Raw genomic sequence first — 18,441 nt, 5'->3', positions numbered from 1 at the left:
AAACTCTGCCAACTTCAGGAACAATACTTCCCTATAGACTGGGCATTTAACATTGATCATCCTAAAGACCATTCAAACCCCCTTAAAGGAAAACAATCCCAACCTACAAAAAAAATAAATATTGTTTCTGCCTCAGAAGAGATGTGTCTATGGAATTATGATTGGGATTATGAAAAGGACATGAGAAGGGTTATCAGGTTATTAAGAGATAATATACATTGACCATAAAAGTTTAAACAAGATACTTAGGGTTGAAGTATAAACACGCATAAGAAAGTGGTTTTTTTTTAAAAAAGCTAAAAATCTCAACCAATATGAAGAGTAAGGGAAATTATGCAGTGACTTATGTCAAGTATGCTGTTTATATTTCTTCCATAGGTGAATGACTTCTAGCTATGTTCCAAGTTAGACCAATCTTCCCCTGGAGAAGGTAAATCAATTTGGAAAACACCTAGTCACACTTCAGTTTGTTAGGAACAACATAAAAGTTCCTAAAAGAAAAAGAAATGAAGCTTCAAGGAAAAAAAGCATCTGAGGTAGAGAAGAGAAAAAGGGGAGAAAAAGAAGAGCTGTAAAATTTGAGCCTAAAGCAGATTTAAGGCTTTTTCTGAAGAGAAGGGTGCTGGATGCTCTAAGGAGAAAGAAGTTATTTCACCTTTAAAAAATAACACAGCAGAGGTATAGAAGCCATCAGGAAAAAGATCATCCAGTATAGATCAGAGGAAGGATAAATAATGGTGGTTGGTAATTATCTACTTAGAGATACTCAAAACAATTTTGTTTTGGCTTTTTTGAGGGTTTTTTTTTTTTGCCTGATAACAGAGAGATTTGCTGCCTTCCTAGGGCAAGTATCTAAGACAGAGATGTTCCCAAAATTTATTAAGAAAGATGACTATGGGGGGGGTGGCAGCTAGGTGGCACAGTGGATAGAGCACTGGCCCTGGAGTCAGGAGTACCTGAGTTCAAATCCGCCCTCAGACACTTAATAATTACCTAGCTGTGTGGCCTTGGGCGAGCCACTTAACCCCCCATTGCCTTGCAAAAAAAAAATTACATTTTGGATGTTCACTATGGGCACAAATGAAACTAATGAAAGGAAGCAATACCAATAATCATCAAGTCTCACAAAAAACTGAATATCTTAGGGGTACAGGCTGTGTTTCCCTCACTTTTTTTCCATTTAACACAAGTAACAAAGAAAAATAAATAAATTTGGTAAGCTGACTAAGAAGATGTAGTCTGAGAATGAGAGTTGGACTTTTGAACAACAGCTTAAAATGTAGGGATGACAGATTCCTGGCTAGATATAGGGTATACCCAACAAAGACTGGTAAGAATTTATTTGTCCTATCCCACAAACATAATGAAAAGAACTTTAAACTAAACTAAATAAATAAATAATGGGAGAGGGAGAAGAATGCCTATGGATAGCTATCAATTCAGATACCACATTGAAAAGCCACAATGAAGGAAAAAGAATAACAGCAGAAACTCCCAGACATTCATAAGAGAAAAAGAAACATAGGAGAAACTAGCAAAATTCATAGTTTCCAAATACCAGAGTTTAACAAGTCAGAGAACATAGAGTTCAGTGAGATTGCATGAGATGAAACCTTTGACCGGATTATGGCTACAAATAAATAAATCTTATTCAAAGTCTAATAGGTTATTTTTAAAAAAGAGTTGTAAAGGCAACATATTCAGCAATATCAGAATTTAAACCATTTTATAAGATGAGAGTATTGTTGAGGTGTAAAGTGGATAATTTTGATCATTTTAAACTAAAGTTTTTCTTATATAAATAAAACTTGCAAAGAATTAGGAAGAAGCTTTCATGGACAGTCTCTCAGAATGTGATTGGGTTGAAATGTTGCTATGGTGGAAGAAATGATGAGTTGGTTGATTTAGAAAAAAGCATGGAAAGGCTTGGATTTATGAAAGAAGATGCTGTCTATTCTTAAGAGGAAAAGATGACTGGTGGAGATAAGCATGGTACAGATTTTCACATATTTGTATTAATGAATATATATGTGATTATAAATATCTTTGAAAATATGTGTATGTATGCCTATGTCTGTGTGCATGTGTGCATACACACATGTGTGTGCAAACTTAATTGTAGTCTTCTTGGACTGAGTAGGAGGGAGGGAAAAAATAAAGTAAAAAGTGCACGGTAAAGAAAACCTTTCAGGAAGCAAAGAAAAGCTGGACAGCTTTGAATACAATGAATAGCATTTACTATTCAGATTATCTTGAAATGGAAATTTATTGTATTACAGTGAATTCTTTCCTAAGTTCTACTGTGTATGTGGCAATGTTTTCTTATTTTGTATTTAAGTTTAAAACAAAAATATTTTTATAAATAAAAGGAATAGGGAAGCACTATTTATCAAAGTATAATAATGTAATGAACTCCATCAGACAAAATGAGAAAGTATGATAGAGAGTATATGGGTCAAAGTCAATGGAAAGATAAACAGAAGCAATTTTATCACTGGGGTAAACCACAGATAGTCTGAGAAGAAAGTGTAAATAGATAAGGATTGAGGAAAATAGAATACATGTCTGGCACAAAAGCATGCTGTAGTAGTGGTGGGGGCTTCAATTATCCAGATAACTAATGGAACTCTTGCCAAAACACAGCAACTTATACATTTTTTTATATGACTTAAAGATAATTTCATCATTCAGAAGAACAAAACAGCAAGAAGAAATTCTATTTTGGATCTAATCATCACAAATAAAAAGGAGCCGATAGCTGAGGTGGAAATAATGGATCCCTGGTCATTGTTGGAAGGGAATAATTACTCCCTCCCACCCAGAGTTTATGAGAGAGAAAATGAGCAAATTGGGCAAAATCTGATATGCAATCTAGATTTCTGGAAAACAGATTTCAAAGGATTGAAAGGAAAGATAGGTAAGATGCCATTTAATTTTACAAATTAAAATTCCCATCCTAAAAGGGATGGCAACTCATTTCCATGGAGGAATAGATAATTAGATTTATCTGAAAAGATCAAGTGGATACACAAAGAACTTACCAATCAACTTAAATTTTTTTTAAAAAGTGCAGGTAACTAGCTGTGAGTTCCTCTACTCAACTGACATTCATTAAACTTCATCCTTCCCACCTCCACCCCCTTCCCTGGTGTTGGACCACAACCTCCTTTAAGAGTTTAATATTGGCACTTCAAGGTTAACATGGATGATGCCATTGGTTGCCTTTGTTATTAGCAATGGTTCCAACATGTGCATAACTGACTTTTCAAGAACAGATTACCCTCAGTTGTCTTCCCCTCTAATGTTAACTGCTTCAAGATGTGATAAAGGGTATGGGCAAGAAAGAAAAATATGTAGGGGATGAGGTTGAGAGTGAAAAGTATTCTGCCCCTGAAACATGCCTTTGAATATGGTACTGTCACCACTAGAATGGAATAGATCTGGAACCATGCTTTCTAGAAGAAGCTAGGTGGTATAGTAGATAAAACATTGAACCTGGATATAGGAACACCTGAGTTCTAACTCAGCCTCACACACTGGCTAGCCATGTGATCCTGTGCAAATCATTTAACCTCTGACTTCCTCAATTTCATCAACTGTACAGTGGGAATAATAACAACATCTATTCCACAGGGTTATTATGAGGATCAAATGAGGTTATATTAGTAAAACCTTTAGCACACATTAGTTTGTCTGACACATTAATAAATGCCTATGCTGTGTCAATTAGCTTTAATACCACATATCCAGGCTTTGCTTAAAGTGTGCAAAAGGATATCAAATCTTTATTTTCAGATTATTGTTTGTCCCAACTTTAGTGTCTGGATTAAGAGTTCTATCCTAGTTATCTTGTATACCTCTGAGCAAATGTGAATCAGTGAGTATGATGAATCTGAGCCTCTGATGTCTGCCACAAATACTTCTAAATGGACAGTTGCTTTTTGTGTTGTGTTTTTTTTTTGTCAAATGATATGACATGATAATTATCTTCCACCAAAAAAATAGATTAGCATGATTTTATTTGTTAAATACAGAGCTTGATTCTGGGATTAAAAATTGGAATTGTGAAGGTGGGACACACACATGTAGTCATTCTAAATATTCTACAATGCATTATTACAGGAAGAAGGCTACCCTGCTTTACAAAAAGAGAGCCAATTGATGCAATGGAGAAAGACTGGACTTGAAATCAGAAGACCTGAATTTAAATCCTGCCTCAGATACTTAGTTGTGTGATCTTACCTGAGACACTTATTCTGTTTATCTCAGTTTCTTTCATTGTAAAATCAGGGTAATTATAGCCCCAAACTTGTTGTAAGGCTCAAATTAGATAATGTATATATATATATATATAAAGTGTTTTGCAAACTTTAAAACCAAATAAAAATTGTAGTTACTGCTATTGATAAAACCAGACAAGGTGAGGAGGGGGAGGTAGGAGTAATAATTCACTTAAATTATATAACCCTTCAAAAACTATTTTTGTATCTTCACCTTATTGCTTGTTACTTTTTTCATTGATAGAGACATGATGGTCCCCTTCCTTGCCCCACTCCCAAGTCCCAAAATAGATGTGAATGAAAGCTTTTAACAGTCTCCCCAGGAATTCAAAGAAATTTATGAGTGCTTGAGGAAGGTAAGAAGCTTTACCTGTCCACTGACTGAAGACCAATTCAAACCTAAGTATACATTCTAAAGGAAGAAAAAGGATGAAATGTGCAGAAGACAGAAGCAAAACTGGGTGACAGAGGATGAATTTTTAGATTTTTGTCACTATCCTGTAGAAATAGTGGTAGAAGTGCCACAATTCACAATGAACTGCAGCTGAAGGGGGAAGTCTGAGACAACAAAGATGGGTGGGTGGGTGGGGGGTTTAAGCTATATTGTGAGAAAAGGAAAAAATAATAAATTTTGTTTGGGTTGGAATAATGATAACAGGCAACAAAAGAGAAAATGCTGCTGCTCAAATCTTAATTTGCTTCTATTTTCTTTCTCAAGGACAGTGACCCTAAGGTCACGTACCTGAAATGACAGAACAAAAATGACTCTCAGGGAGTTCAAAATCAAGATAAGTAAGAATATTGTAAAAGAACACCAAGATGCCTGTGATGAATTCAATCATTTTTCTTAGAGGAAGCGCACTATCAAATCAACAAAAAACAAACCAAAAAAAAAAAAAAAAAGCAACAGGTGATTTACTAAATCATGGTAAACAGTAGAGTTACCATAAGATTGGAGAAGGGTGAATGTCTCAATTTTTTCCAAAAAGGGAAGAGAATAGTCTGCAAACCATAAGCTAGTGAGCTTGACTTCATTTTCCAGAAGAATTATAACTCATTAAAGAGAAGGGTAGTGTACACCTAGAAAGGGAAGCAGCAATTAGAAAGAACTAGCTTAACTTCTTCAAGGACTGTTCATGACAGACTAATCTCATTTCCTTTTTTGATAGGATTACTAAACAAGTAGAAGTGAAGAATGTTGTGGCTATAGTTTGCCTAGATTTTAGCAAAGCTTTCTGTAAAGTATCTCTTATTATTCTTGTGGAAAATAAAGAAAAAATATAGAGTAGACAACATAATTCAATGGAATCAGAACTAGTTGGCTAGAAAAACTCTAAAAAGAAAGTGTCTCAATTTCAATAGGGCAGGAGGACCGTGTTTGATCCTGGTTGCTTAACATGTTTATCAATTATAGAGGCACATAGGTGGCATGCTCTTCAGATTTGCAGATGAAACAAAGCAGAGTTTGAGGACTAACACTGTCAAGATCCAGCACTCCCTAAAAGAAATTTTATGAGCTAGACCATTGAGATGGATCTTAATCAGATGAAATTCAATAGGAATAAATGTAAAGTCTTACTAGTGGGAAATAAAAATCAGTTTCACAAGTACAAGATGGAGACAACATGGTTAAATAACAGTTGTTCTTAAAAAGATCTGGGGGCTTTAGTGGACCTCAGCCCAATATGTCAGAACTATGATGTGGCAGCCTAGAATGTTAATAAATCTTGGGCTGCATTTAGACACAACTTTTAGGAAGAAAGACCACTTTTCTTGTCCTCCCTCTGGTGTCATTTGTAAAGTATTATACAAATGTGAACTTATCACTATACTGGATTGTGTATATTTTTGTGTGAAATAATTTGTTGTTTTACATGTTGGACCAACTCAGAGCAGAACCAACCCCAGTTTAATACTGGGAAAAGAAAAGTCTCATTTTTTACTTAAGCATTAAATCATGCCTCCACATGAATGGGAGCAGCCCATTGGAAAAAGCATTAGATTTAGCATCAACCTATTTTCCAATTCTGATTCTCCTGCTCCCACCATCTGTATGACCCAGGAACAAAGTTATTTCATCTCTCTTGACCTCAGTTTACTCATCTGTAAAATGAATGGAATTAGACTCTAAGGATTCTTCCATCTTAATCAATCAATAAAAATATACTAATTGTCAATCATATTGGGGCAGCTAGGTGGTACAGTGGATAAAGCACCAGCCTTGGAGTTAGAAGGATCTGAACTCAAATCAAGCTACAGAACTTGAGGCTTACTAGCCATGTGACCATGAGCAAATCACTTAAGCCTGAATACCTGGCTATAAAATTTAAATCTTTCTTTTAATTTTTTAAGAAATTTGTCAGTTATATACCAGGCACTCTGCTCAGTGCTGAGGATATAGAAGGGGGGAAAAAAGGAAAAACAGTTCCTGCCCTCAAGGAGCTTAAAGTCTTATGGGGGAGACAGCAATCAATGAGTCAAGCATTTAATTGCCTACTATGTGTTAGGTACTGTACTTAGGGGGGAAAGAGGCAAAAGACCATTCCCTACCTCAGGATAGACAGGGAAGAAATCAGGGAAACCCTTCAGCAATCACCCCCACCCCCCCCCAGAAATCTGTACCTGTATTTCCTGGATGCTCTCTTCTTCTTTGGCATCCACTTTCTTCTCAATCCCTTCACCTCGTAACAAGGCTTCCAGTGTGGTACTTTCTGATGTGAACCCATCTTTTTTCAGGGGCAGGTCCACTTCTGAAAAGCAAGAAAAACCAGAAATAGAAGTCAGACTTTGGTAGTGCCTACCAATAGCTAAGCAAAGTAGGAGGGAGCAGGGGCCCTTAACTTAGAAAGAAAGGGAGGGGTAGGTCTTTGGGGTAGCAGTGGTTTTCTCCAAGCAGAACCCAGGTAGGAATTTTATTATTCATATGTTTCAGTTGTGTCTGACTCTTCATGACCCCATTTGGGGTTTTTTGGTGGAGATACTAGAGTGGTTTGCATTTCCTTCTCCAGCTCATTTTACAGATAAGTACACTGTGGCAAATAGGGTTAAGTGACTTGCCCAGGATCACCCAGCTGGCAAGTGTCTGAGGCTAGATTTGAACTCAGGAAAATGTTCCTGACTCCAGGCTTGGCACTCTGTCTACTGCGCCATTTAGCTACCCTTCAGTTGAATATAATAAGACAATAAACAGCGATAGAATCATAGATATAGAGGCAGTGGGAATCTTAAAGTTCATTTAGTACCATACCCCACCTCATTCAAAAGATAGGAATATGAGGACCTAACAAAGAAAAAAGACTTGCCCAAAATCTCCCACTGATAATAAATAGCAGAGCCAGTTTTGAACCTTTACTCTGATTCATTTTACTGCATCATATTGCCTCCTTTCTGTATTATCCACAGATTCCTGACCAGGGATACACATATGCCCCAAAGGGATAGAAGAAACTTGTCAAATAATTAAGTAATTTTAAAATAACCATATTTGAAATTAAATAATTTATTTCTTATGTGCATATGCATAGGAAACCTAGAATTTATTTTCTTTCTTTTTGAATAGAGGGTTCAAAAGGGTGCCAGTAGATATGGGAATTTAAAAAGGTTGGAACCCCCTGCTTTAGACTGTCTCCATATTCTTCATGTTTCTATTTCAAGATCCCAAATTAAACAGAGTAGTCTAAAGTCAGATTAGTGACAAGAATAAAGGGAAGTTGAGAGCATAGTTGATGTTGGCCAAATTTTTATTTATTCTTGCCAACATGATATAATTTTGGTAATGACAATGTAACATTATGGACCAATCCATGGTGTCAGCCTACTAAGATCACCATACCCCAAGCCTGATCCTCTTACATACGGCTGATCTCAAGCCAACCCAATAGTCTGGTAACAAAACACTGGCTACTTGCAGCATGACTTTGAGAAACAGGAGGTGTACGATGATGAAGACATGAAAAAAGAAAATGAACCTACATCATTCTAGCCCAACTGATCAAAGCATATAAGAAATTTCAATAATCATGATTATAACATCCAATGAGATTCATATAATACTTGCTAACATTTACAAAATGCTTTACATATGTTTTCTCATTTGAGGGAACACAAAAGCCTTGTTAAGTAGGAATCATAGATTCTATTATCCCCATCTCACAGAGAAGTAAACTAAGGTTCAGAGAGATTAAGTGATTTTCCCAGGGGTAAAATAGCTAATGCCAAAGGTGGGATCTGAACCCTAACCTTAATGATTCCAAGTCCAACAATTTACCATTATGTCTATCTTGCTTAATCAATTCAATTTTTCTGATTCTTTGTGACCCTATTTGGGGTCTTCTTGGCAAAGATACTAAGAGGTTTACTCTTATCTTCTCCAGCTCATTTTACAGTTGAAGAAACTGAGGTAAATAGGGTTAAATGACTTTACCCAGGGTCACACAGCTAGTATTTAAGGCTGAATTTGAATTCAGATCTTCCTGACTGAAAGTCCAGCAGTCTATCCTCTATCAGGGCATCATCTAACTACAATGTTATGCAAATCTATGTATTACATAAAAATAGGCAAAATAGTGGACTAAAATAGATGTGACAGTTTTTTAAAAGTCTGATTTAAAAGTTTGTGGTGTTATATAATTTGTTAATATACTTTTTCCTAGTAGTGTTTACCCAATAGAATTAAATTAAATGTGACTATTTGTATTTCCTGGTTATCACCCTGGAAGACATCATCCAAGGGGCATTATTATTCCAGCTGACCTACAAAACCCATGAGTTTCCAACATTGCTGGTAAATAGCCCTTGAGGTCAGAAAGAAAAGGCATCTGATCCCCCTCTAATCTCTGCCTACAGGGGAAAGAAGAGGAAAGGCACTGGAATTAAGAAGGGTTGGAGAAGGTTTCCTACAAAAAAATGGGATTTTAGTTAGGACTTAAAGGAAGCCAGGGAGGTCAGTAGGGGGAGAGCATCTGACAAAAGTAAATACTAGGGCGAAGGGGGAAAAAAATGTTATCAGAGTTAAGAAGGGAAAAATAGGTCTGATATCCTGCAGGATGTAAGCCCTGGTTAAAATCTCATAAGGTGAAGTCAAACTCTAAATCTCTCTTTTTTATGTCCTCATGTGAATGAAAGGATTAACTAATGCTTTAAGCCTTCACATTTTCAATTGAACACAAATCTGCTATGCCAGGTGGCATGGTAGAGGAAATGGAGCACTGGACTAGGAGGCAGAAATCCTGGATTCAAATGTGGGCTCACTACTCTCTCTGAATCTCAGTTGTTTCATCTGTCAAATATACATTCTCATATACACATACACACACAGACACACACGTGTGTGTGTATATATATATATGCATGTATGTATGGGTATATATTCACATATATACCCATACATATATAATATTTTATAATATATTGTATTATATTTTAAATAAAATGTTTGACACAAAATGTTTAAACACAAGCATATATATATATACATATATGTAGATGATAAAATTGTTGGATGTCAAGATCAAGTAAGCATATACTGATATATTCAATCTAGACAAAAATGGCTTACACGGCATCCTAAGTTAACTAGCTTCTATTCCAATATAAATAGTATCTTAACCTGCCCCTGAACCACATGTGGCAAGTCACCATGCAACACAGGGAGAAAATAATCAATCAATTTACTAAGCATCTCCTGTAGCAGACAGTATTAGCCATGAAGGATACAATTTCAAAAAATTAAACAATCTCACAATCTCTACTTATAAAGTTCTAATGGGGGAGACAATAATTTAAAAATGTGTTTATGTGTACAGAGGATAAATATAAAATGAAAGGGAAGGAAGAAAGGAAACCATTATTAAGCCCCTGTGATGTACAAACAACATGTTAAATATTTTACAAATATTATCTCATTTGAAACTCACAACAGCCTTGGGAGATAGATGCTATTATATCTCATTTTGCAGTTGAGGCAAATATGATTTTGACCAGGTCAAGTGATTTACTCAGGGTAAGAAGTCAAATTTGAACTCCAATCTTCCTTCTTCCAGGTCCAAAGCTCTATTCATACATTAAAAAAATAGTTTATCACAGCGCTGTTTAGGAGGGAGAGGGCAAGTTATTGGGAGAATCCAAAAACATTTCCTGTAGATGTGGTTTGAGCTGAATCTTAAAGAGAGAGAGGCACTATTTGAGGGGGCAGTAAGGAAGAAGTGAATTCCAGGCAATGGGAATGGTCATTGCAAAAGCACAAAGAAAAAGATGGATGGAGAATCCTGTATGAGGAACAGAGAGGCTGGTTTGGCCAATACACAAAGGGTAGGAGAGAGGGCTAATGAAACTCAAGAGATAGGGCTTTATTTTTTATAGGGTTTTAAAAGCTAAGCAGAGGAGTTTATCCTAGAGGCAATAGGAAGCTGCTAGAGTTGGTTTAATAGAAGAGTCATGTGGTCCTATCTGTGCTTAGGGAAAATTACTTTGGCAGCAATATGTAAGATGAACTGGAGTGGGCAGAAGACTTGAGCAGAGAGATCAATTAGGAGGCTATTGCAATAATCTAGGAAACCGTGGATGAGGGTCTGAACCAAAGTGGTAGCTGTGTGAGTAAAAAAATGGAAAGAGGGGTGCTAGATGTATGAGTGATGTTGTGAAGATAGAAACACAAGATGTGTTAACTTTATTAGACATGTGGGGTAAAGGAGAGTGAAGGGTCAAGGTAATTTTCTCTGTGCTTTTATTGAATCATTTCAGTCATATCTGATTCTTCACGGTCCATTTGGGGTTTTCTTGGCAGATACGGGAATATTTTTGACATTTCCTCCTCCAGCTCATTTTAAAGAAGGAAACTGAGGCAAATATTGAGGTTATAAAAATGGAAATATGGTGGGGTCTTTGATAGAAATAGGCAGATCTTGAAAAGATGGGGAAGATGATGAAAATATGGGGATATGTTAAATTTAAGTTTTATTTGGAACAACTTTTTTAAATGTCTGGTAAGCAATTGGTTATCTGAGCCTGAAGGTCAGGCGAAAAACTGAAGCTAAATATAGATTTGGGAATCCTTGCCACAAAGAGAAGAGTGTTAAATCCATGGAAGCTGATGAGATAGCCTCTCCTGATCTCATTTTTCAACCACTCTGGGTTCCTCTTTCCTTAAAAAGTATTTGTGACCATTTTGGTTCCTTCTCATTTTCAAAGCTGACAGGGATAGCCACTGTACCCTATTCTAGGCCATCAGCAGTCATCTTGACTTTTGTCTTACCACTGAACTTTGATGAATCTGAAAAAGAGAGCAAACCTGACAATTTTATGAAGCTCTGCCTAACTTAAACCCAATTCACAAATAAATCTAGATTAGCATCATTCTCATGATATTATTGGTCATCTTCAAGAATAAAAGACAAATAAACAACCAGCTCCCTGGTTCAAAATAAGGAGCCCACTATCTTGCCTATCCAATCCACCACATGTGCACATGCACATATCTTATTTTAAGATTACCCTACTAATACATATACATTTAAAATAGTATACATCATAAGTAAGACAATGTCTTAGGAAGAATCTGAAGATCACCCAGGAGGATAAGGTACCAGATGCTGAGGTTCTTTCTCAAGTGAAACTGCTAAGCATTCACATGTTACTACAGAGAGTGCAGCTCTGATGGGCTGGCCAAGTTGTTCAAATGCCAAACATATACTTGCCAAAAAGACAACTTTACAGAGAACTCACACAAGGCAAACAGTCACATGGTGGTCAAAGAAGTGGTACAAGGACACTTCCAAGGTCTCACTTAAGAACTTTGGAATTGATTATGTAACATGAGAGACACTGGTGCAGGATTACCCAGTAGGGCTTGACCTCATCAGAGAAGGAGGGAAGAAGGGAAGAAGGGAGGGAGGGAAGGAGGAAGGAAGGAGGGAGAAAGGGAGAAAGGGAGAAAGGGAGAAAGGGAGAAAAGGAGGGAGGGAGGGAGGGAGGGAGGGAGGAAGGAAGGAAGGAAGGAAGGAAGGAAGGAAGGAAGGAAGGAAAGGAGGGAGGGAGAGAGGAAGGAAGAAGGTAGGAAGGAAGGAGCAGTATATATAGATAAAGACAAAAACAAATATACATTTAAGTTATATAGAAATATACATATATAGCTTTACTGCATATATGTGTAGATAAATACAAATGCATATCACTATATTTATTAATGTAAGAATAATTTCCCCTTCCAAAGCAAAAGCAGTAGCCACTGGCACCCAAACCAGGAGCCTCACTGGGACCTGCTATGCAGCCTTACTTCCATTGCTAATTAGGAACAGAGATATTTGTTGGGTGCCTTCCAGCACAATCCACCACACCAAAGACAGCTACTATGTAAAACAAAGCAATCATTTCCAAATTAAAAAAAAAAAAATAACAATAAACTGTCTTAAACAAATATGAGTCAAGTCACACAAAGTCTTATCTCTTTAAAATGAATTTTAAAATACCCCATCTATTAAATGCAACAGCTTCTGGTCATGTGTGTGTGTGTGTGTGTGTGTGCACGTGCCTGCATGTACAAGTTTATATAGACATTCATATATGTATGCACACATGTATACATAGACATATATGTATATATTCATATCTGTATATAGGAAATTGTGATTGGCAATATGCATGTGCTTATACACATATACATTTAGAGATTGGTGATTGGGTATACATACATGTATGAATGTGCATATAGGCATGTATGTATACACATCGGAGATTGGTAATTTGCTGTGTGTGTTTATATATATACATGCATATATATAGGAGACTGGTGATTGACAATGCATATTAGATGTATACATGCCTATATAAGCATACATGCATATATACACATGTGTGTATGTATATATATATATTTATATATATATATGAGTTTGGTGACTGATGCTTTGTGTGTGTGTGTGTGTGTGTGTGTGTGTGTGTGTGTGTGTATCAGTCACATCCACTGGCATTAGAGGGCAGCCTATAACCATGGGCATTGCATAAGCAACCTAAGGGTTTCACTTTATTCACAGAAAAAAGAGATACCACTGAGTGGCAGGGAACCACGAAGCTCATTAACAGGATGTGGCAAGATCAGTCTCAAAGTGTAACATGGGAGCTCCTTGAGTAATTAAATCCCACGTCACTTAAAAATGCAAACACCACAGATGTCATTCGTATGTAGAGCCCTAACTCTTCTGCTTCCATTCTTTCTTTTCCATGGCTTAGGGTGCAAGCCTGGGAACCCAAAAGTCATATAAGGATTATAATAAAATATGCCATATAAGAAACAGATTAAGACAGCTCTTCTTTGGGGAAATATACAGAGAGAAGAGCTGTCTGTTAGCTGTCGAGTTTCCAAGAGATACCATCTTTCGGGATCCTGTGCTCTGCCAACAGACTGACTGCCCCAAGGGAAATTGTGGTGAAACACCCAGACAAGGCACATCCATCCGTCCATCCATCATGTGCTCTCTCTGTGACTCAGGGGCACAGAGATAGAGTTACAACGTAAAGGAGGAGGGGGTGGAGAGGGAATGCTTTAAACAAAAGAAGAAAATCCTATTGCTTAAATGATTGGTGAGACTATGTATATATGTGAATATAGATGCATATAATATGGGGAGAAAGGGGAAGGGGAAGAGATCACACCCCTCCTCTAACCCATTTAGCTTTTCTTAAATACACACACACACATACACACACACATACACACACACACACACACACACACACACACAGAAAGGCAGATTCTGGTTGTAATTCTGAGGTGCTCATTTCAGAAACTTCTTTAGATTCACACATCACAGTTCACTAAGGAGCAAAAGGAACTTAGAGGTCATTATCTCATTCTCCCATATCAGATTCCCTGTGAAGGGAAAAAGGGAGCTGGTTTTGTTATCTCTCACTTCACAGAAGGGGAAACTGGGGCCCAGAAAGTTTATGTCATAAGACAATGCTGAGCCAGGAATAGAACTGGTCAGTTGACTGCTTACCCAGGCTCCATCTTCCTAGCCTTCCTAGCTCCTTTTTGTTATTCTTAAAGCTGAACAGTGATGGAACACACAGTGAGGGCACTTGTCTCTAAGGCAGTAGAACTCACATTTCCTAAATATTATCCTATCTCTGACCCCCCCCAAAAATATTCATATTTATTTTGCCATTCTACATGAAGAAATACTTTTGTAGTACTTCTCATTGCTTTCCTTTGTAGTACGATGCTGGGCATGCATCCATTCCACACACACACCCCTCTCTAACTCTGAAATGGATGTTCAGGGATTTGCTTCATCACCAAAGGTTTATTATACAAATATGTCCTAGAGATTAATATGAGACCACTCAGTTCATTTCAGGAAGGACCTAATGAAAACATCCACAGTGTCAAAGCAAACTAAACATTGAACTAATTATTGAGACAAAAAAATGCAGCCTTGTGTAAGAGGGGAACTAGTCAATGAAGACCCAGTGACCAAAGATTGAGCAAACACTATGATGGGGATGAGGGAATGGAAGACAGGGGATACAGAAGACAAAATGGATAGATACACAAAATAGCTCATGGGAAAAAATGGTAGTCACTCTCTCCTGAATTGAATTAAAGCTCCTGAGAAGAAAAATTTGTCTCCTAAAAACTTCTAACCCCATTCCATTGTGGGCAGTCTCCCCCCGACTTAAAGAGCTAGAAGAAACCAAAGGAGAATAGAGTGGGAAGTTTTATCCAAGAGAAGGGAGAGGATAATGAAAAGTCACAGTTTGGCAGGATAGAGATACCCTAGCGCAGCTAATCAATACATGCAGCAGGCTTCATGACTCAGATCCATCTACTGCAGACAACACCAGCATAAGCTTTGAAAAAGACCATTGGAGAATCACAGCAGCAGAAGTGCTAGTTCTGGGACATGCCCAGAGTTCACTGGGGAAAAGATCCATGCCCAGGGAGCCAAGACTAAGACTGCCATATCTGTAGTACCCCAGCAACTGAATAGGAACAGGAACAATGGATACCAAAGTACAAAGTGACATCAAATGAGGAACAATTGAAAAAGTCTTGAGGTATATAAATGCAATAGGATATTGTTGTCGGGTGTATAAAATGATGAATATAAGGAATTATGAGAAAGATGGAAAGATCTATATGAACCAATGCAAAGCCAAATAACACACCAAAGGACAACATACACAACACTTAAAATGATGCAAATTAAAAACACTAAAAGGAAGCCGAAGTCAGTAATGGTCCCAAAGAACAGAAAAGGAAACATAACTACCTCCTCTCAGTAGAGAGATTTAAGGCAAATGTTGTCCACACTTTGGGTGAATGGTCACGGGTGTTGGATGTGCTCAGTGCTTTTCTTTGTTATAAGCAGGGTTCAAATTAGAGGAAAAGATAAAGGAACATTTCCAGAAATTACTGCCATGTAAAAACAAACTCAGAAAAATGAATAAAAAATATTTTTTAAAAAATAAAAGAGCTGCATCCCTTCAGTGCAACAACCAGGGACAATTTTGGGCTATCTGAAATGGAAAATACCACCTGTATCCAGAGAAAGAATTATGGACTTTGAACAAATACCAAAGACTATTACCATCAAATTAGAAAAAAAGTTATATTATTATATAATTTTACTATCTCATACTTTATTTTTCTTCCTTAAGGATATGATTTCTCTGTCATCACAGTCAACTGAGATCAATGTATGGGAACCAATGTAAAGACTAACAGAATGCCTTCTGTGGGGATGGGGGAGGGAAGCAAGAATGGGGGAAAAATTGTAAAACTCAAAATAAATAAAATCTTTCTTAAAAAAACAAAAAAAAATAAAAGAGCTGTTCTGAATCCTAAAGAAAATTACAGAGATAGGTTTGTATCAAGAAAAAAGATGCAAACCAATTAACATAGCATAGGTGTGCAGAAAGAGAAGGGAATTAGAGGAAGAAGGGAAGGAAAAGCAAAAAATGGGCTGGAGGAAAAGATGACTTATTTTAAAGAGAGGAAGCAATATGTAAGTAGATTAAACTTTAAAGTCCATCCTAATGCAGAAAGGAACTAGAGCAAGAAACTAGGTCCTGCCTCCTACAAACCAAACAGAATGAGTTCTCTGAACATAGATGATGCATGACATGATACTATTATTAAAAAACCAGTTCCAGTTGAGGGGAGTCTAGTGGCCTTGCCTCGCATTTTGAGACAATGTTCTTTGCCATTTGAAATATTCTTTAGATCAAATGACTTCCTCTTTTCTTGCCAGCATCCCTTGACTTCCTAGTGGGTTCAGAAGTTTCTTCCTAGTCTAGCTTGGGTCTACTAAGCACCACTAAGACTCAGGGACTCTGCTAAATGCTGGGGTTACTAAAAGAAGGAAGAACATGGCCCATGCCCTCAAAGAGTTCACAAGGTAACAGAGGGGACAGCAAGTAAGTAAATACATATAAGATATATATATATATATATATATATATATATATATATACACAAATATAATATAATATTATATATGATAGTTGAAGGTAATTTCAGAGAGAAGAAAGTAGCAGTGTAGGGAATGGGCCTCTTGCTTGAACTAAATCTTGAAAAGTAGCCAGGAGGCCTTCCAGGCACAGGGGAAGCAATATGTTAAGAAAGAGAAGATCTGATGATCTGAAACCACTATCCCAGACATCATGGGGCAGAATAAGAGAGGTATAATGATGATGATGATGATGAGAAATAATACAAATATATTATAATATTCCATATAACATAATAACATATCCTCTAAATGTAATATATAATAACACTGATATTTCTATATAAATTTATAATTCACAAAATATCTTCACATTCATGACCTCGCATGATCTATGTCATTAAGGTAGATATAAAGTGATTGTTATCCTCCTTTTTACAGAAGAAATGGGTTCAAGGTGGGGTTAAATGAATTGTCCAAGTTTGTACTGCATGTAAGTCCTACAACAATATTAAAAAACTAAAGCCTCCTCATTCTAGGGCACTGCTACACTGACATATTGATGAGGGTAGACCAAGATCATATCACCGAAAGGCATACAAGGTAGATGGACTGAAATCTAATCCAATTTGATCCAATAAACAATTATTAAGCACCTATGCTAGGCATTGTGTTAATCACTGGAGATATAATTGATAAAAAGAAAGGCAGTCCCTACACCCAAGGAGCTTCCCATCTAAAGAAGAAGACAATACATAAAAGGCAAGAAAGGGAAGGGTAATGGGATACTAGGGAATATTCAGTGTAGGGAATGGGGAAGGGATGAAGAATCTTATGGCAAGTAATTGAAACCAAGAAGGGTAACAGTTGTAGTTGGAGTGATCTGAGTCTGGTTTCTGCACTCTAAAAAAGAAGGCATTGGGAGGAGTTTGGTACTCTGCCCTCCAAAGAGAAGCTGAGGGAGGGGTGTCAATCAAGACTTGAGTGAGCCCCATAGTGGTGAGCTTAACTTGGGAGGATCATACCGTTACCTGGAGTTGTAACTGGGCAGAGGGGCAGATGCAGAGTGAAACAAAAGGGAATGTGGTAGGTGTGGGAGGGACTTGAGCAAATGATTAGAGTATTTTATTTGAATTCTGGTTCAGCTGACAAAGAAAAGTTTCCCTTTCTCTGGTTTGGATTCTTCACCTTTAAAATGGAAATGGTAATATGACCTCCCTGCACCATGATGAATATGTGGCTTGGCTAAATCTTGAAGCTCTTACAGAGGTAGTTTTCTTTTAAAAATAGATGTGAAAACACATACTTAATAGTACACAGAATATTCAGTACAACCCAGTCTTTAGAGGGTCTTCTTACAATCCTTAGTTCTTCCCCATGTCCTTTGTAGAAAGCAAGGAGGTCCTGAGAAATTACATGAGATAGGTAGCAGAAGAAATTGAATACTTGACTTTGAATCAAGAAGAAATGAGTTCAAATGTGATCTCAGAAACTTCTTAGTTGTATGATCCTGAACAAGTTACTAATCCTCTGTGTGCCTCAGGTTCCTCACCTGGAGATAATGATAATAATAATAATAATAATAACAATAACAATAACACCACCTACTTGCCAGGGGTGTTGTGAGGACAAAATGAGATAACATTTGCAAAACTCTTTGTAAACCTTAAAGGATTATATAAATGATAGCAATCATCATATTGTCAGTTATTATT

General features: G+C 37.0%; 1 protein-coding gene across 2 annotated transcripts in view; it reads right to left on the bottom strand.

The window, feature by feature from the left end:
• The window catches only part of LOC141522389 (zinc finger protein DPF3-like), a 547,867-nt gene that overhangs the window by 303,788 nt on the left and 225,638 nt on the right, over positions 1-18,441 (bottom strand). For both annotated transcript variants that reach the window (XR_012478204.1, XM_074235798.1), the window contains exon 4: positions 6,903-7,030. Coding sequence is in view for 1 of the 2 variants with exons in the window: in XM_074235798.1 (XP_074091899.1) it covers positions 6,903-7,030 (128 nt within the window). In the remaining variant the exon portion in view is untranslated. The remainder of the gene's footprint in view (positions 1-6,902; positions 7,031-18,441) is intronic.

The sequence above is a fragment of the Macrotis lagotis genome, chromosome 4 (genome assembly GCF_037893015.1).
Source record: "Macrotis lagotis isolate mMagLag1 chromosome 4, bilby.v1.9.chrom.fasta, whole genome shotgun sequence".
NCBI lineage: Eukaryota > Metazoa > Chordata > Mammalia > Peramelemorphia > Peramelidae > Macrotis > Macrotis lagotis.
This window is presented reverse-complemented; position numbering and strand designations above follow the sequence as displayed.